The sequence below is a fragment of the Giraffa tippelskirchi genome, chromosome 11, assembly GCF_054371585.1.
Source record: "Giraffa tippelskirchi isolate mGirTip1 chromosome 11, T2T-mGirTip1v1.2.pri, whole genome shotgun sequence".
Classification (NCBI taxonomy): Eukaryota; Metazoa; Chordata; class Mammalia; order Artiodactyla; family Giraffidae; genus Giraffa; species Giraffa tippelskirchi.
In genome coordinates this window covers 35535003-35556264 of record NC_137285.1, presented here as the reverse complement: position 1 = coordinate 35556264, position 21262 = coordinate 35535003, and the positions used below count along the sequence as shown (strand labels likewise).

The 21262-nt window shown below is 36.0% G+C and overlaps 1 protein-coding gene across 4 annotated transcripts in view; it reads right to left on the bottom strand.

Annotated features, from left to right (window-relative positions):
• AFG2A (AAA ATPase AFG2A) overlaps nucleotides 1-21262 on the bottom strand; it is a 328990-nt gene that overhangs the window by 222299 nt on the left and 85429 nt on the right. For all 4 annotated transcript variants that reach the window (XM_081544859.1, XM_081544858.1, XM_081544860.1 and 1 more), the window contains 2 exons: nucleotides 9701-9754; nucleotides 7927-8006 (listed from right to left, as the gene is read on the bottom strand). In XM_081544859.1, the coding sequence (XP_081400985.1) occupies nucleotides 7927-8006; nucleotides 9701-9754 (134 nt within the window). The remainder of the gene's footprint in view (nucleotides 1-7926; nucleotides 8007-9700; nucleotides 9755-21262) is intronic.

Sequence of the window (21262 nt, the reverse complement as noted above, 5' to 3'; positions counted from 1 at the left end):
ATCTCCTGGAGAAGAAAATGGCAACACATTCCAGTATTCTTGCTTGGAGAATCCCATGGGCAGAGGAGCCTGGCAGGCTACAGTCCATGCAGTTGCATGAGTTGGACACGACTTAATAACTAAACAACCATGATACTCAGTAAGCTTGGGCTCAATTGCCAGCTTTACCACTTTTCTCTTTGTGTAATCTTGTGTAAGAGATACTTCTCTGAGCCTCAGTTGTCTCAATCAAACATGGAAAGACCCATGGCATTCTCAAAATTGAATAAAATGTATAAAAGATTTAGCATAATAGCACAAAGAAAAGATCAATAGATAATTATAATAATAATTGTTATAACTATTATCACCACTGTACCTTGGTTACTGGAGATGTGTATAACCTTTCACAAGTTATTTTAACCAATTAAACTGAAAATGGAATGTGTGGTACATAAATGTTACTGAAATAAAACATGAACATGGTGTATGATTAAAGATCTTCAGAAGTTAAAGCAGGTCAGCAGATACACATTGTCAGTTCCCTACTTAGCTTTACTTAAAACATGGTAGAAAGCATCAAACTTCCTTAAACTTTTCCGTGAAAACCACCAACATAATGCTAAGGTAAAAACTGCTTTTTGGCCTTTTGGCTAAGATTAAGTGTAAGATAAAAACTACTCCTCTAAGTCTTTCATAATGATGCCCAAAACAGAGCCTAATCAATAAACTACTAAGAAACACTTTGTTTATACAAGATGTATTAGAAGGAAATTACTACACACGGGTAATGAGACTTCTTTACATTTTATTCTTAACTATATACTAGCTGTTCAAATGCAGTACGAGTTTGGCTCCTCAGAGTCCTCAAGGCACAATATATTTTGAATAGCAAAAATTTCCAGATAAGGAGATCTTTATATTGCTCAGATATTTTTATACTTTAAAAATGACTTTTTAAAAAATTGCAAACCTTCTAAAATGGAAAAAAACCAATATACTGTATGACTGCTCAGATGTAGAATTTCTTGGTTCAAGAAACTGAATGAAAAGAAAATCTCCATGTCCTTGGCTTCTTAGATCTATACCAAAAGAAGTTCTCATCATCTATTACTTCTATCCTCTTTTCCAGTCTTCTGAATGAACCTTTTTTTTTGTGGAGGTGGGGGGTGTAGGGGGTAGGTGGATACTGATTCAGGATCTTCATTTACAACGCTCTAAGTGTGATTACAGACACACAGAATTTGGAACCCAATGACTTGAATGCATGAGAAAAGACTCAATTTGATTCCCCTACACTAAGTGTGACTGGATGACCTTCTGGCAGAGGGTAACATGGTGATCTCTCTACAAAATTAATTAGTATAACAAGGACGTCCATAGTCTTTCAAAATGTTTTCTCACTGTAGTTAAGTATCTATGTTGTTATCCTCTGTTAGATTTGAATAGTGTTGGTATCAGCTACATTGAAAAGAATATTTATCGTTTCTGTACCCTTAGCACAATTGACAAAGTTTTCTGAGTCCAGACTCACTTAGTTACTGTGTACAAAAACTATTGAATTTTTTGAGAAAAACACATCAGTCAGCACTTTGTTAATTCTTTTTGGAGCTCTTTGACAAGTGAATGTATTCCATAGCTTACAAACAATTCTTTATAATAAAGATGATAATGCTTCTATGAAAATAATGCAAGTGACAAAACTCCAAAAGACTGTCCCGGTGTTTAATTTTAAAGTAAAATTAGTTCATAAATGATACTAACACATGGTGAATCAGATTCTGCTAACAACCAGCTGATTGAACCTAATCTCTGGTTTCTGTAAGCTTCATTCCCTTATTCAAAAACTAAATGTCTGGGTGCTTCTCTGTTAGACATTGCTGGACACCTGAAGTAAGAGGATAAAGATGCTACTGTTCCCTTGAGGGTGTCATAATTATTGGCATATATGAATAAGGGAATTAAATTAGATAGTATACAGGTCCTTCTAGTTTCAAAATTCTGTTAGTCTCTGTTGGTAACATAGAACACCTACGTTATTTAATTCATTCATTCCAATAAAAATATTAGCAATTCAGAAAAGTATTGATACCTCTAGTAGAATGCCTCTAAACAGAAAGGTATAATACTAGTCCAATTTATTATTTGTAAAGAAACTGGGAGCTATAATTAATGCTGAAGATGAAGTGAAGGGAATTCTTTGGATTCCCATTTCCCATGCTGCCTTTGCCCTTTATTTCCACAGATCATTGAGAACTAGCTGGAGAATAGCATAGTGAAAATGTTTTATGGACTGAGAAATATTCTTGGCTGACTTTCAAAGCTGCAGTAGGAAACAAAATCCATAAAACTGACATCCTAGGAAATCAAAACCAACTTCAAGTTTAAGAATAAATGTCTAATCACTAACATAATGAAATGATTTTAAAACTTTATTATCTGCTAGAGATAAAGGCAACACAACAATGGAAAAAAAATGTTCAGCTACAGAAAGTACTAAGATTAGACTTTTCCAAGAGATTAATTTTCTTTTCCCTTCAGAAGTCAAGCCCCTTTTCCAAATTACCCCCCTTCAAAAGTCACAGTGCCATGCACTGAAGAGACTTGATGACATCTTAAAACAGGTCAGGAAACTATAGCCACAGTCTAAATCTGGCCAGCCAACTGTTTTTTATTTGATTACATATTCTCTGTAGCTCCTTTTGCATGGTAGCAAAAGAGATGAATAGCTCCAATAGAAACTGTATGGCCAAAAAAAGCAAAAAATATTTACAAACTAGCCTGTTTCAGAAAACACTGTTAACCCTCATCTTCAAGAAATCTCACCACCATGATGCTAATATGACACTGATTCTATTTTTCAATAGTAAAACTTTCACAAAAATGATATGTATTTCCTTTCAACTCCTTTAGTAAAATAAAATCCCCTATCATCCCTTCATATGATCTTTAAATTATAGACCAACAGTTGATATATCCAATTTACATTTCAAAATTTTTTTCTAGTACAATTTTCAAATGTCATAAAGAATCCCAAATGGCAGACATCTGAATTTGCTTATTAAAACCTACCTCCCATACTCTCAAGGTCAATATTCAGGTGTGAAAAAGACCCAAGGAAGGCTAGCCAAACATATACTGCTCTGAACACAAGCATTACTTATGATAATTTTCTTTGTGCATGCAAAATGCAAGCAAATTTTCATTTTAAAACCAAGATAGCTACAAGAGACTTAACATGTCCTAGAACAAGAAATAAGTCCCAATTCCTAGTAAAATGCTGCATCAGGCCATCTCCAGGAAAAGTCTTACCTTTAATCCATTTTATAGTACTCAGCCAGAATGCTTAGACAAAATGCAAAACACAAAATATTCATAGAAATCTGCTATACTTCATAAAATTCTTATAATGAAAAATCAGTTACACATGTTCCATTTCTTCTTTTATTCTGCTTCTTTCAGCATTTGTTTAATATTAAAAGTTCAACAATGTAAAAACTATGAGACGATTAAGTATAAATTAGAAAAAACTGCATAACAGGAAATAGGCAATGAATTTAGCAACTTGAAACAGAGATATACAAAGTAATAATAGTTAAAAGTATTCAGTAAGTTGTTACTGCTCAAGTTTCTTACATAAAAAATATTGCTTAAATCTTTAGATAGATGATAAGTTTTACCCTGGTATGAACATACTTTTTCTATCCCAAACCCTGATAGTTTAAGAGGCAGTAGTATTATCATCCAACGAGCACTAAATTAGAGGACATAAGCTCTAGCCTTGTCTAGGCCACAAAGGAGTTATGCGCCTCTTCTCTTAAATTCTAGGGGCTTCTATTCCTTCTAAAAAATAAAAGGTTGTACTAGATGATTTCTAAGAACTTTCTCAGCTACAAAATTTTATGATCTTATGAAATTTTAACTACCACCAAGTGCATGCAGGTGTGCTCAGTCATGTCAGACTCTTTGTGAACGCATGGACTACAGCCTGCCAGGCTCCTCTGTCCATGGAGTTTTCCAGACAAGAATACTGAAGTCGGTTGCCATTCCCTCCTCTAGGGATCTTCCCAACATGGGGATTGAACTCACTGTGTCTCCTGCATTGGTAGGTGGATTCTTTACCACTGAGCCACCTGGGAAGCCCAAATACTGCTATAAAATCACATTTAAAAATTTATAACCCTCTTTGAAAAGTGTCATTTATAGAATGATGCCTACAAAAATTTCTTCTATAGTGTTCAGTGTCATGAATTCACTGAAGTTCCTGAAATCTGGAAATACTGCAAAAGAGGCTACCCCATTTCCTGACCATTACTCTAACACTCAGAGCTCGTTTCAAAATGTTACTAAGCCTGGAATTTTCATTTTCAATGAAAGCTGGCTCAGAACTTACCCCCCCCCCCCCAACCACTCCAAATGGAAATCAATTCAGGACTTTAAGTGCAGAAACAGCTGTACAAGAAAACAGTTATTAATATCACAGATTCTCTAATACTTCACAGACTACGTCAGTCAGCTTTTAACAGAGCACTTAAGCTTTTCATTTTTCCATATATTTAACCATGTCTTTAATACTCTACTCATAAAACAATGTATCAAGTATTTTTATATGGTAGCCTTAGTTTTATAAAACACAATAGATCTTCTTTTTCTCCCAAATAATAATGCCTTTCCTTTATTTCCAAAATACAAACTTTTTTCATATTAAAACTTTTGAAATCAGGATATTCCTTGGAGTTGTTGATTTCTCAGTACCATTTCACAGTTTAGGGCTGCATTTTTCTTCAGCAATGGTATGTAAAATAATGGTATGTCTTACAACTAATAGCAAATTAGATTGCTGAAATGCCATAGTGCCTGTCACCTGTAGAATACTCTTTCTAATTTCCCAAATGCTTCACTATCCTCCACTACACTGTAGATCTTGTTGTGGGACTCATTTCTATCTCTATTATTGTATTTCTATTTATATGGAAATGATCATTATTACAAGAATATCAATGCAGAAATTATAAGAAACGAGTTTTTTAAGCAGTTACTAAATGCCAGGTACTACATAAAGCACTTTACATGTATTTAATTCCACCAACCTAGAATTTATTACTACTATCTCCATTTTACATATGAAACTAAAGCTTAAAGAGGTTAAGGTAATTGCTTTAGGTTCTGTTCTCTGTTTTATTGCCCATGCAAAGCCTACTGCAGAAAGAGCGCTCAATAAACATTTACTTAACAAGTGAATGGATGAATGCTGCAAAGGAGTCTTAGACTCACAGGCTCACAAAGAGAACACACAATAAATACAATCTTGAAAGGTTAGTTAACTAACTACTTAGACATGGAATCCTGAGATCTGTGGTGTGATAGTCAAATCAAAAAGTGGCAAAAGTGGCTCAGAGTATCTGCTCTGGAGTTGAAATACTTAAATTCAAATTTCAGCTCTGCTACTTGTGATATATGACGTTGAATAAAGCAGTTATGGATCTACATGCCTAAGTTTTCTCACCTGTAAATTGGAGATGAAAATAGTACCTACTCCTCCTGGAGTTGTGGTGATGATTAGAGGTTAATATAAACAAAAGGCCATAACATGGTGAGTGAAATCCAAAGAGAGTGATGTTATTTGTAAGTTAAATAAATAAGATGGGCCTCTGCAGTCAGTGACTCTAACCTTCAGAAATATGTTTCTAGTTTCAAATTTCTAGTTCTGCTTGAAGTCTGGAATGACCAGGCAATTAATGGCAGCTGCTGAGGATGATTCAGGATCCAGTGACTAGCTGGAACATTCGAGAAAGAGAAAGCTTTTCTAGGAATCCCTGGAATAGTCTAGTGGCCATTCCCTCAGTCAGAGGAGTCTGGGCCAAGAGAATATAGTATATGGGGAACCATCCTATATGTCTCCACCTCTGGGGACAGAACTGTTGCCTAAGACAAAACTGACTGACAATTTACTACCCAGAGTGCTGGCCCTTCCCAACTACAATCCTGAAAAAGGTAAAATTTTAAGCTAGCTGGGAGGCAGGGCAGAATACTGGAGCCAACTGTACAATAACCTGCTTTGCATTAATGCAGGGACCTTTTTGTGATTTTTTTTTTAATCTGTAAAGCACTTAAAACAGTTTCTAGAATATGGTAAGCAGTAAATAAATGTTCCCCAACATTATTATTAGCTCAGGATAATTCAAATCTCTTCCCTACCTCAGTGCAGTTTCTCCCTACCATATCTTCTTCCAAAGAGCTACGCTGCTTCAACAGCATTTTCAATTTTCCCAAATATTACAGAGATCATTAGAGTACTTCACAAAGGGAATCTTACAACACTTCCTCCAACTCACAAAATGAAATCAGACAAAAAAATCTTATCCAGCACACCCATAATTTAAATGGGCATACAGAAAATGAGAAGTAAATATCAGGCTTACTTATTTTTCAAGTTCCACAGACACATAAATGGGGTAGAGGAAAGGAGACAATCATGGTTATAAGTAGATACTTTTGTAAGCATGAAATAAGACACTTTTATAAGCAGAAATCTCTCTTCCTGAAAGCACAACTATTTCTAAAGCTAAGCAAATGGTATGTCTATACTCTATTTACAATGTGTAGGTTACAATCCTCAGTTTCATGGCTAATTTGAGTAAACTCAAATAGTCAAAATAATTGAATTAACACCCTGGATAGTATGGACTAGCATATATTATAATTCATGGCTCAATTTGTTAAACATCTTACATGTGGAAATCTAAATCATGATAAGAAAAAAGTTTTCTTAGGCACTATCTTTTTTGGATTAGTCATATGAGTTTGATCTGAATGTAATCATAGAAAATTAAAAAAATGAAAGCAATGCATAAAATTATAGAGAAAATTAATAGTTTATGAAATTTAAAAATTTTCCCGTTTTCCTATGTTTTCTATTTCTTTAACAATGCCTAAACCTGGTTTAGTATTTGGGGAATTTTATACTTTGCTATCTATCAACAGATGTGTTTTCCAATTTCTAGAAACTGTGTCCAATTCAAATGGCTAAAGAACAAAAACGTATGTGTTGAGATTTTGTTTGTTTTAGTTTTCAGGTAAGAGTACTCTAACTAGACAAAACAATAACTTTCTAGGCAATGTTGGCTCATTATACAACTACAGGGAGAAAAACAACTGAAAACAGAGTATCATTCTATGAGATTCTTATGGCTATAAAAACCAAACTGATTAAGACTTAGTGTAGCTAAAGTACAACTGAAATTCTCTATTTGGACTATTAACATTATATTTCGTAGTCAGCCTTATCTTTGTTTTCAAAGCGTCAACTAACTTGACCAAAATTTTTCTGTGCAAAGGAAACTACATAGAATTTATTTGAATGAGTTACTAAGGAAGGACTCACAATATGATGAAGACGATTAGAGAAAATGATATCTAGAGGCTGCAAATTATTAACATCTCTAATACATATGCCAATTCCTACTGAGCCAAAATGCCTAAAAAACCAGTTTATTCCTACCAAGTATCTTGTCTGGTTTCTCACCAGTATATTTCAAAGGCATTTTATGAGAACTCTGCTATATATTCCACCTACCATCTGGTTCATATTTAACAATGTTTCCCATCCTGTTCCTTTTTAGGCTCCAAAAACAGATGTCTCTGATAGCACATAAATGTGGCAGATCACCCTAATTCAGCAAACTTCTCTGACTTCTTATTCTTCCTTTGCATCAAGGTGAACTTAAGCTATTTGTAACCTTTTGTTTCATCTCACCTCAGAAGTAATAAAGTGGTAATATGAAATAATGTTAAGAATATAAGAAAAAAATATGTGAATTTAAAGTTTTCTTTTAAGCTAAATGTATTAATAATATTAACAAATAAAATCTGTATAAAAAGTGCTGGTTCCTCTACACTGTAGTTGCTAATATATAGTAATTAGTGGCAGTCTTAATTATTTCTTACCTGCCCCTTTCAACTGCTAAGGCATCAAGTTCATCAAAGAAAATAATGGAAGGAGCCACTGCTCTCGCCTTCCGGAAGATCTGATGGAAAGAGTGTCACATTAGCTAAAGATCAGCAAACTTCAGAAAACTCCATCACTAGTTTTAGTTTGAAAACTATTAGAACCAAATCAATTATGTACCAGTCAACCAGCTCAATCACTTTGTATACAACCTGTAACAGATGTATTCACACTTGATAATGGATGCAAAATACCTTCTATCATGGTGCTTACTTGAAAACAGACAAGACATCAATACATGTTCTTAGAGGTGTGTAGGAGACAATTTGGCTTAAGTAATCAGACAATCTCAGTTAAAATCCCATCTCTGCCACATAGTAGCTGTGTGATTGCCAGTGGATAACTTTACTTCTCTAAACTTCAAGTTCCATATCTCTAAAATGGAGATTATGATAAATGTCGGCCTCGAGTTTAAGAACTGAATTTAAAAAGATGGCAATACATTTAGTATAATGCCTGGAACATGGTAACAGCTCAGTAAATGATAGTTGTTATTATCTATCATAAATACAAGTTTAAAAGAAAAATAATAATGTATAAAACCAGCCAAAGTTTAGCATATAAAATACCTATAAACCTAAAAGTCACATGCCTTGCTCACTTCTCTGAAGACTATATGGAAAAACGTAGCTAAAACTTGGAAGAGAATAGATTGGATAGACCAAAAGTCAATCAGGCTATCAAAATCAAAGACTGGCTGGACAGCCATGGGGCAATATGCAGAAGTGGGCTAGAAAAAGTCAGTACAGACAGAAAGAAATCCAAATTTGTGTGACCTGGCCCCCATTTTCTGGTCACAATTATGATGACCATAAAAATACACCACAGTTACCAAAACAGTATTAATAAGCACCACTTTTTTCATATTTTAATCAAGAAGGGTGCTATCATTATCAGTTAATATTTTATATGATCACCATCATCTATATTTCAAAGAGAAAAAAGAAACAAAAAGTAACTTAAAACTTTTTCTCAGATGCAAAACAAAGCATTCCGATCTCTAATACTCTTGGTTGGTACCCACATATTTCATAAATGGAGACAATCCATTCCACTGCTATTTATGTATTTTTGTCCTTGAACAGCATCTGTGAAGATACATGATGCCCACGTGAGGCAGGCCAGCCTTTGTTTAGGAAAGCCAAAATTTATGGTCAAACTGCTATAGTTTACCCCACTTCAGTGCCTTGATTTTGCATGAATTTCCCAATTGCGCAGCTTCAGCAATATGAAGTAATCAGTAGGCCAATCACTAACTTTAAAATTTAAGAGAGAGAAGGGGAATGCATTTTCTAAATCACTAGTCAAAGGTAAAGTAAATAAAATAAGGAGAGTATATCGAAATTTTCATATGCTAATAAGCTTATCTGATTTAAAGGACTACCTGGTTTAAAGGATTTAAATCTCATTTTAACATCATGTGTTAGTTGTTAAGTATAAACATATCCTTTTTTTTTTAATGAGATGCTGACAGCTGTTAAAAAATATATTTGCTAAAACTAGAGGCTAGAAATATTATGATGTTAAAAAACAAAGACTATGTATTGTAGACAACCAAAACTACATTTTAAAATAATATTTGCCTGAAGAAAAAAGTATCCCACTAGAATTTAGATTTGGAAATTCTAAATCTGTAACCCTACACAAAATGGAAACTAGAGGACAGAAGTGTGGTTCTCCTATGCAGAGTTCCACTTTAAGGCATAATCTTACCTCTCTAACTGCTCTTTCAGATTCACCAACATACTTGTTCATTAATTCAGGCCCCTGCATGAAAAGAAAACAACTGTTTAGCATCTTTATAAATCCAGTCACATGACTATGTCTTTCAATAAGAGAGAAAATACACACATAAAAGAAAAAGAGGAAGAAAACAAAAACCTGCTTTTCATTAAGTTAGTTCCTCTTGCATGCTTATTTTTACTGGGTGCTATTTATGCTTCAAAAATTAAAGCCATTCTGTATTCTAAAAACTGCACATCAGTATACACTGTGACTAAACATGATAGTTAAACATCTTATTCATCATCCACCTACACATCCATCCACATTTTTACTATGTATCAAACATGGTGCTAGGCACTGAAGACAGAACAGTCGAGTACTAGATCAGCAGGGCTCTCTGACAAGAAGCAAGATCTCAGGGCTATTCTTTTTATGACTCTATGATAATTCCCGAAAAAAGGAATGGGAATCATGTAATCAATGACATTATCTGAGTGTTTCCAATATAAATGCTGCTCTCCAGCTCCTTGCTCTCATTTGACTTGGCCATGTAGACACTGACCCTACGAATCGGCAGGGCCAAATGAGCTCTTCTCAGCCACTCTTCCAGTCAAAGCAGATAATTTCTATAGACAAAATCTTAGGACCACCAACACTGCTAACCGTCACTCAGAGTATCACACTGGGACAATGACAATGACCCTTGTTACCCTCCAAAGTGTCCATTCACCCAGCCTCTGTCTGTATCTCCCTTCAGATATCTGGCACTAGGCACTTCCTCCAGTTGACGATAAATCTCCTTTCTCTTCTGTGTTCCGCTGTTTTAGAAGGAGTAACAAGGATGAAAGGTGTGGGCTTCCAGTAATAAAATTCTACCAACTTTTACTAACTGACCATCAACAGCAGAATCCTCATAAAAGTGGCTGGACTCCCAGTGATTATACTGCTTATCTCTGGTTCAGAGATGCACTTTTTGTCAACATTCAACATTTCTGAACAGTAAGACTTTTCTTTAAGTACTTAAAATATTATATAAATATTTACTATGAAATGGTAGGCTTTCCTTTTCATACACATCTATGTACTTTCTCATGCTATAGAGTCATCATATCACAAGAAGCCATGGTATTAAAAGTACTAAAAACTGAACTGATGTTTCCTGAATCCAAAATTCTTTATTTTGCATGACTTTTAAAAAAAATTTATCTATTTATTTAAATTGAAGGCTAATTATTTTACAATATTGTGGTGGTTTTTGCCATACATTGACATGAATCAGCCACGGATATACATGTATCTCCCTATCCTGAACCCCCTCCCACCTCTCTCCCTATCCCATACCTCTGGGTTGTCCCAGAGCACCAACTTTGAGTGCTCTGCTTCATGTATCAAACTTGCACTGGTCATCTATTTTACATATGTAACATACATGTTTCAATGCTATTCTCACAAATTGTCCCACTCTCGCCTTCTCCCACATATTTCAAAAGTCTGTTCTTTACATCTGTGTCTCTTTTGCTGTCTTGTATACAGGGTTGTTGTTACCATCTTTCTGAATTCCATATATATGTGTTAATATACTATATTGGTGTTTCTCTTTCTGACTTCTTCACTCTGTATAATTGGCTCCAGTATCATTCACCTCATTAGAACTGACTCAAATCCATTCTTTTTCATAGCCAAGGAATATGCCATTGTGTATATGTACAACATGGCAGAAAGTGAAGAAGAACTAAAGAGCCTCTTGATGAAGGTGAAGGAGGAGAGTGAAAAAGTTGGCTTAAAGCTCAACGTTCAGAAAACTAAGATCATGGCATCTGGTCCCATCACTTCACGGGAAATAGATGGGGAAACAGTGGAAACAGTGGCAGACTTTACGTTTTTGGGCTCCAGAATCACTGCTGATGGTGACTGCAGCCATGAAATTAAAAGACGCTTACTCCTTGGAAGGAAGGTTATGGCCAACCTAGATAGCATGTTTAAAAGCAGAGACATTACTTTGCCAACAAAAGTCCGTCTAGTCAAGGCTATGGTTTTTCCAGTGGTCATGTATGGATGTGAGAGTTGGACGGTGAAGAAAGCTGAGCGCCGCAGAATTGATGCTTTTGAACTGTGGTGTTGGAGAAGACTCTTGAGAGTCCCTTGGACTGCAAGGAGATCCAATCAATCCATCCTAAAGGAGATCAATCCTGGGTGTTCATTGGGAGGTCTGATGCTGAAGCTGAAGCTCCAATACTTTGGCCACCTCATGCGAAGGGTTGACTCATTGGAAAAGACCCTAATGCTGGGTGGGATTGGGGGCGGGAGGAGAAGGGGACGACAGAGGATGAGATGGTTGGATGGCATCACCGACTCGATGAACATGGGTTTGGGTAGACTCCGGGAGTTGGTGATGGACAGAGAGGCCTGGCGTGCTGCAATTCATGGGGTCGCAGAGAGTCGGACACGACTGAGCGACTGAACTGAACTGAACTGACAACGACATTCTTATCCATTCTTCTGCCAATGGACATCTAGGTTGCCTCCATGTCCTAGCTATTGTAAACAGTGCTGCAGTGAATATTGGGGTACATGTGTCTCTTTCAATTCTGGCTTCCTCAGTGTGTCTGCCCAGCAGTGGGATTGCTGGGTCATATGGCAGTTCTATTTCAAAATTTTTAAGAAATCTCCACGCTGTTCTCCATTGTGGCTATACTAGTTTGCATTCCCACCAACAGTGTAAGAAGATTTCCTTTTCTCCACACCCACTTCAGCATTTATTGTTGGTAGATGTTTTGATGGCAGCCATTCTGACCAGTGTGAGATGGTACCTCATTGTGGTTTTGATTTGCATTTCTCTGATAATGAGTGATGTTGAGTATCTTTTCATGTGTTTGTTAGCCATCTTTATATCTTCTTTGCAGAAATGTCAGGTTTAGTTATTTGGCCCATTTTTTGATTGGGTTATTTTTCTGGAATTGAGCTGCATGAGCTGCTCGTATATTTTTGAGATTAATTCTCTGTCAGTTACTTTGTTTGTTATAATTTTCTCCCATTCTGAAGACTGTCTTTTCACTTTGCTTATAATTTCCTTCCTTGTGCAAAAGCTTTTAATTAGGTCCCTTTTGTTTTCATTTCCATTACTCTGGCAGGTTGGTCATAGAGGAAATTACTGTGATTTATGCCAGAGAGTTCTACTTATGTTTTCCTCTAAGAGTTTTACAGTTTCTGGTCTTACATTTAGATCTTTAATCCATTTTGAGTTTATTTTTGTGTACAGTGTTAGAAAGTGTTCTAGTTTCATTCTTTTACAGGTGGTTGACAAGTTTTTCCAGCACCAATTGTTAAAGAGATTGTCTTTTCTCCATTGTATATCTTTGCCTACTTTGTCAAATATAAGGTGTCCAAAAGTGTGTAGATTTATCTCTGGGCTTTCTATTTTGTTCCATTGATCTATATTTCTGTCTTTGTGCCAGTACCATACTGTCTTGACGACTGTAGCTTTGTAGTATAGTCTGAAGTCAAGCAGGTTGATTCCTCCAGTTCCATACTTCTTTCTCAAGATTGCTTTGGCTATTCAAGGTTTTTTGTGTCTCCATAAAAATTGTGAAATTATTTGCTTTAGTTCTGTGAAAAATACCATTGGTAATTTGATAGGGATTGAGTTGAATCTATAGATTGTTTTTGGTAATATACTCATTTTCACTATATAGATTCTTCCAATCCACGAACATAGTATATTTCTCCATCTATTTGTGTCATCTTTGATTTCTTTCATCAGTGTTTTATAGTTTTCTATATACAGGTGTTCTGCTTCTTTAGGGAAACTGATTTCTAAGCATTTTATTCTTTTTGTTGCAATGGTGAATGGGGTTGTTTCCTTACTTTCTCTTTCTGTTTTCTCATTGTTAGTGTACAGGAATGCAAAGAAATTTTGTGTATTAATTTTATATTCTGCAACTTTACTATATTTATTGATTAGCTCTAGTAATTTTTTAGTGGTTTCTTTAGGGTTTTCTATGTAGAGGATCATGTCATCTGCAAACAGTGAGTTTTACTTCTTTTCCAATCTGGATTCCTTTTATTTCTTTTTCTTCTCTGATTGCTGCAACTGGGACTTCCAAAACTATGTTGAATAGTAGTGGTGAGAGTGGGCACCCTTGTCTTGTCCTGATTTTAGAGGAAATATGTTCAATTTTTTGCCACTGAGGATAATGTTTGCTGTGGTTTTGCCACATATGGCTTCTATGTTGAAGTATGTTCCATCTATTCCTGCTTTCTGGACAGTTTTTATCATAAATGGTTGTTGAATTTTGTCAAAAGCTTTCCCTGCATCTACTGAGATAATCATACGGTTTTTATCTTTCAATTTGTTAATATGGTGTATCACACTTATTGATTTGCAAATACTGAAGAATCCTTGCACCCCTAGGAGAAAGCCACTTGGTCATGATGTATGATCTTTTTAATATGTTGCTGGCTGAATCCAAAATTCTTTATGAGGTCATCATCACGAAGGAAGGTAATTTTGAATTTGAAGTTCAATTGCCAAAAATTTCTTATTTTCTGGTACAACAAACTGCAAAAGATTAAATTCAGTTTCAAAGACAGATACATTTTATTTTAACTCTAACAGAAAACTTAAGGGATCATAAGCTGTGCCTCTATACTTTTTGTTCTATTTGAGGTCAAATATACATCCAATTCTCAAAAACAGAAGAAAACAGCAACTAGCATCAGCAAATTTTATGAAATATTGCTAAATGCTTAATATGCATTATCCCCCTAACTGCTTACAACATACCTGTGAGGTGAATACTCTTATCATAATTTTAGAGAAAAAAATATTGAAGTGAAAAAAAGGTTACGTAATTTGCATAGTCACAATTTAGTAGATGACAGAACGGATACTGAAGCCTCTTAATCATTATTCCTGACAATTAGAGAAAATGCCCCAAATGGTTGGCCACCAATAGGCGAAAAAGATAAGCAACAGATTAGAATACAAGCATTATGTGAGCTACTCACAAAATTTTATTAGTGAAAGAGCTTCAGGAGAATCATTTATGCTAAACTATCTCACTTAAAGCCTGAGGAAAACAAAGCAAAAGAAGTTAAGTGAAATACCAAAGGTCCTAGACAAACTAAATGACAGAAAATAGAGGATTTGAGTTTCCAGAATACTAATACTACTCTTTCTAAAAACTGTATGTCCTCTGATTTTCAAGTTCTGAAAAGAAAAGAGTAAATAAAAAAGGAAATGTCCTCTTAAGACTAGACACAATACCAGCAATTCAAATTCAAAGGTTTTTGTTGGAAGAGATCAGGTGGCAAGGGCAAAGTCTAACTTTCAATAAATAGCTGCTAGCATGGCTTAGTTTGAACATTTTTTGGCACTGCCCTTCTTTGGGATTGGAATGAAAACTGACCTTTCCCAGTCCTGTGGCCGCTGCTGAGTTTTCCAAATTTGCTGGCATATTGAGTGCAGCACTTTCACAGCATCATCGTTTAGGATTTGAAATAGCTCAACTGGAATTCCATCACCTCCACTAGCTTTGTTCGTAGTGATGCTTCCTAAGGCCCATTTGACTTCACATTCCAGGATGTCTGGCTCAAGGTGAGTGATCACACCATCGAGATTATCTAGGTCATGAAGATCTTTTTTGAATAGTTCTTCTGTGTGTTCTTGCCACCTTTTCTTAATATCTTCTGCTTCTGTTACGTCCATACCATTTCTTTCCTTTGCTGTGCCCATCTCCGCATGAAAAGTTCCCTTGGTATCTCTTATTTTCTTGAAGAGATCTCTAGTCTTTCCCATTCTATTGTTTTCCTCTATATCTTTGCATTGATCATTGAGGAAGGCTTTCTTATCTCTCCTTGCTATTCTTTGGAACTCTGCATTCAAATGGGTATATCTTTCCTTTTCTCCTTTGCCTTTTGCTTCTCAGCTATTTGGAAGGTCTCCCCAGACAAACATTTTGCCTTTTTGCATTTCTTTTTCTTGGGGATGGTCTTGATCACTGCCTCTTCTACAACGTAATGAACCTCCGTCCATAGTTCTTCAGGCACTTTGTCTATCAGATCTAATCCCTTGAGTCTATTTCTCACTTCCACTGTATAATCGTAAGGGATTTGATTTAGGTCTACCTGAATAGTCTAGTGGTTTTCCCTACTTTCTTCAATTTCAGCCTGAATTTGGCAATAAGGAGTTCATGACCTGAGGCACAGTCAGTTCCCAGTCTTCTTTTTGCTGACTGTATAGAGTTTCTTCGTTTTTGGCTGCAAAGAATATATTCAATCTGATTTCAGTGTTGACCATCTGGTGATGTCCATGTGTAGACTCTTCTCTTGTGTTGTTGAAAGAGGGTGTTTGCTATGACCAGTGCATTCTCTTGGCAAAACTCTATTAGCATTTGGCTTGTTTCATTTTGTACTCCAAAGCCAAATTTCCCTGTTTCTCCAGGTATCTCTTGACTTCCTACATTCTCATTCCAGTCCCCTATAATGAAAAGGGTATCTTTTTGTGGAGTTAATTCTAGAAGGTCTTGTAGATCTTCACAGAACCATTCAACTTCAGCTTCTTCAGTATTACTGGTAGGGGCATATTCTTAGATTACTGTGATATTGAATGGTTTGCCTTGGAAACGAACAGAGATCATTCTGTTGTTCTTGAGATTGCATCCAAGTACTGCATTTTGGACTGTCTTGTTGACTATGATGGCTACTCTATTTTTTCTAATGGATTCTTGCCCACAGTAGTAGATATAATGCTCATCTGAGTTAAATTCACCCATTCCAGTTAATTTCAGTGCACTGATTCCTAAAATGTCGATGTTCACTCTTGCCATCTCCTGTCTGACCATTTCCAATTTGCCTTGATTCATGGACCTAACATCCCAGGTTCCTATGCAATATTGTTCTTTACAGAATTGGACTTTACTTTCATCACCAGTCACACACACAACTGGATGCACTCATCTCACGTGCTAGCAAAGTAATGCTCAAAATTCTTCAAGCCAGGCTTCAACAGTATATGAACCGTGAACTTCCAGATGTTCAAGCTAGATTTAGAAAAGGCAGAGGAACCACAGATCAAATTGCCAACATCTATGGGATCATCGCAAAAGCAAGAGAGCTCCAGAAACACATCTACTTCAGCTTTATTGACTACGCCAAACCCTTTGACTGTGTGGATCACAACAAACTGTGGAAAATTCTTCAAGAGATGGGAATGCCAGACCACTTGACCTGCCTCCTGAGAAATCTGTATGCAGGTCAAGAAGCAACAGTTAGAACTGGACATGGAACAACAGACTGGTTCCAAATCTGGAAAGGAGTACGTCAAGGCTTTATATTGTCACCCTGCTTATTTAACTTACATGCAGAGTACATCATGTGAAAAGCCAGACTGCATGAAGCACAAACTGGAATCAAGATCACCAGGAGAAATATGAATAACCTTTGTCATTCACTTCCCATAAATTATTAACTGATAATAAGTATTGAAGGACAGTATTGAAGGATTGCTAGAAGAAATATCAGTAACCTCAGATATGCAGATGACACCACCCTTACAGCAGAAAGTGAAGAAGAACTAAAGAGTCTCTTGATGAGAGTGAAAGAGGAGAGTGAAAAAGTTGGCTTAAAACTCAACATTCAGAAAACTAATATCATGGCATATGGTCCCATCACTTCATGGAAAATAGATGGGAAATAATGGAAACAATGAGAGACTTTATATTTTTTGGCTCTAAAATCACTGCAGATGGTGATCGCCACAAAGAAATTAAAAGATGCTTGCTCCTTGGAAGAAAAGCTATGACCAACCTAGACAGCATATTAAAAAGCAGAGACATTACTTTGCCAACACAAGTCTGTCTAGTCAAAGCTATGGGTTTTCCAGTAGTCATGTATGGATGTGAGAGTTGGACCTTAAAGAAGGCTGAGTGCTGAAGAATTGATGCTTTTGAGCTGTGGTGTTAGAGAAGACTCTTGAGAGTCCCTTGGACTGCAAGGATATCCAATCAGTCCATCCTAAAGGAAATCAGTCCTGAATATTCACTGGAAGGACTGATGCTGAAGGTGAAACTCCAATACTTTGGCCACCTGATGCCAAGAATGACTCATTTGATAAGACCCTGATGCTGGGAAAGATTGAAGGTGGGAGGAGAAGAGGAGTACAGAGGATGAGATGGTTGGATGGCACCATCGACTCGATGGACAAGAGTTTAAGCAAGCTCCGGGAGTTGGTGATGGTCAGGGAAGCCTGGCATGTTGCAGTCCATGGGGTCACAAAGAGTTGGTCACGACTGAGCAACTGAACTGAACTGAGCATGACTTACTTTGAAAAAAAGAATTTTATTGATAACTAATTTTGAGAGACTAATAGTATCTACTTACAAGGGTTACATACATATGGAATTTCACATTTGCTCATAAACTATGTACCTTTTAAAAAAAGGAATAACAAATCCCTAGAATAGATAAGATTGATCAAACTAGATAAGGTTATTTCTTTTCTAGTTTTACTTACCAAAATAACTATGTTATGACAGTCCTGCCACATTTCACCTGCCTACATAAGTGCCTCATTGATAAGGGTGACCAATAAACCCACCAAAAGTACCATAAATTGGAGTGTTAGTTTTAATATTTCCATGACAAAGATTTCAAGTGCTTAAGTTTATAAAACAACAAAAATAACATAAATACATGTAAAAATATGTCTGACTGTACTATTAATCTAGTGGAAACTAAACCTGACTTATCTCTTTGTTTTAGTGTTTTACACCATTCCAGTCACATATTCAAGTACAGTAATCATAGATTATGCTCTTGCAATTTTGCCCCTTTAATCACTACTGGTTTTTTTCCCAGTCTTCTCAAGGGCTTTTAAATGTGTCTGACACCTGCCTGTTACTTTTGGCTTTTACAATTGATATCCAGCTTTTATAAGTTCCAAAATATCTAGGGAAGGCAAGTTAACCCAAGTGTTAAATATGGTTAAATGTTATGGAATAAGCTCATAAAAGCCCAAACTCACATGAGGTAGAATTACATATAGAAATGTGAGTAAAGCATCTTGAAAATTAATAAAAAGTATAGCATTAGCACACAGAAAAGGCCATTTTGGGAAGGTACTTCAAAGAGTTTGAAAACTGGCATTAGGTACTAGGTAAGAAATGCCTGGGTGATCAAAAAAACCTAAAAAGAGAGAGCGGCTGGCAAGGAAGGAAATAGAATCCAAACTGTTTTCTCAGAAATTATAATACAAACCTTCCCCACAATTCATTCATCCAAGAAAAGAAAAGGACACATTTCTTTAGAACTTAACAATGTGGGCACCATGCTGACTACAATTCAGCTAGCTATACAGTGTGCCTGTGCACACTCCCTGGCCCCAGAAAAATCCCTTATTATTCTTATTGATCACTCATCGCTGTCAATCTTCTTTACTGACTACTGTGCAGAATCTTAAACATAAGGTCTCAACTTCCATTTTTTCATCCCTAGAAACGACCATTCTCTTGAGCTGCAAGTAGTAGTAGAAGTAGTAGTGTTAGTCGCTCAGTCATGTCTGACTCTTGGCAACCCCATGGACTGCAGCCCGTCAGGTTTCTCTGCCCATGGAGTTTTTGAGGCAAGAATACTGGAGTGGACTATTACTCCCTTCTCCAGAGGATCTTCCCGTGAGGATCTTCCCCCCCTTGATTGAACCAGGGTTTCCTGCATTCCCGGCTGATTCTTTACCGTCTGAGCTACAGGAAAGCCCCCTTCAGAGCTACAAACTTGTGTTCAACACCCTTTTAGACATTTCTGTTATCCTGTTCTAAAGCTATTTCAAACTTCACAAGTCTAAGTCCCAAGTGGGTACCTGCTTTACCACCTCGAACCTACTTTTCCTTCTCATCCGCTAACTCTTCCTAAAGTTAGTTTAGTTTTAATGAACTGCCAGTAATTAAAAGTAAAATTTTAATCACCTTTAACTTCTTTCTCATTTCTCACATACAATTAATCATCAAGATTCTAAATGCTAATCATTTTCCTACCTCATTTGTTTATTCTCACTGAATTATGAGTTTTGGTAGGTAGCAAGAAGCCCTTCTAACCACTTCATTTACCATATACAGTGTCTGATACACAGAAGGTGCTTAATATATATTTGAGTTGTTGCTACAAAAGTAAAATATTTACAAATAGCTTAAGTGTTATAGACATGAATTAAATTTCATTCAAACGAGATTTAAAAGAAGGAAAAAATAACCAATCTCTCTCAGCTGGAATCCTCAAGTAAAAAATTAACCTAACACAATAACAAACTTTTCTATTAAATATTCTATTTCTCTTTCCTGGAAATGTAAAAGCATTCTTTCCTTTTATATTTCTCTAGGTCTTCTTGGATTCCAAATACTAAAGGTTTTTATTATTTTTTGTTTATATATTGTCATTTTTTTTACTTTTAGCCAAATGTTATAGAATACTTTCATGTCAAGACATCAATTTGATACAAACTCAACTAAAAAAATAATTTATTAACATATATGGTTTTAATATACAATATCTCAGCTTTACCATGTCAGCATATATAGTGCATAAATAATATTAAATTTAAGTAAATTCAATCTAACTCCTACATAACTTTGTGTTTCTGATCATGGTACAGTAACTATTTTATCTGTCCTAAGAAAAATAGAGAATTATTAGTTATTCCCTAATAGCGTTAAACATTACTAAAACTAAGTATACGTCTTTAACTCTGACGTTAGTAACTGTCAACTTAAAGAGTATGAGGCACGTAAGACAACACTATTTGGAGACATAACAGAGATTTTAAATAAAAAAAAAAAAAAAAAAAACACCTCTAACAGAAGTTAAAAAGAAACAAACGGTTTCAGACTCTAGATGAGCCCAAATAGCAATAAAAACCTGTAGAAAGAGAATAAAGACTTAGGGTCCACAAAAGGCATGGAACTGGACATAGTTACTGGTGAGACTCTAAATTAGAATCTGCACCCAAGGTGAAAGAAAAAATATAACTAAAACACTAAAAGCAAGTTTTCTTTATAATGTTGGGGTCTGGGTCTGGGGCCAGAACCAACATACCTTTATTGGCTTCAACGGAGAACTGCACTGAAGCAGCCAAGCTCAGAGCAGCCCCAAACCCAGTTTTCTTCAGCCAACCTCCTCTAAGGGCTTTTCTCAGTAACTTTCCACTAATTTGGGGAACATGAACAGGAGGGTGATGAACAGGTCTCCTCCAAAGCCCTCACCCAAGGAAATGACAATCTCCCCATGATTCTTTTCCTTCCCTGCATTCCACCCAGCATGTACAGCGCAATACAGAAATCTGAGCTGGCCTTTTAAACTTGTTATACTCAGTCAGGTCATACTATGGCTCGATCTGTGATACTGACCATAATACTTAAATAAATTCAGAGATTTTTCTTTTTCTTTTGGTAAAGTTTAAGGTTTACATAGGTCTTCCCTGATGGCTCAGTGGTAAAGAATCTGCCTGCAATGCAGGAGATGTGGGTTCAATCTCTGGGTCGAGAAGATCCCCTGGAGGAGAAA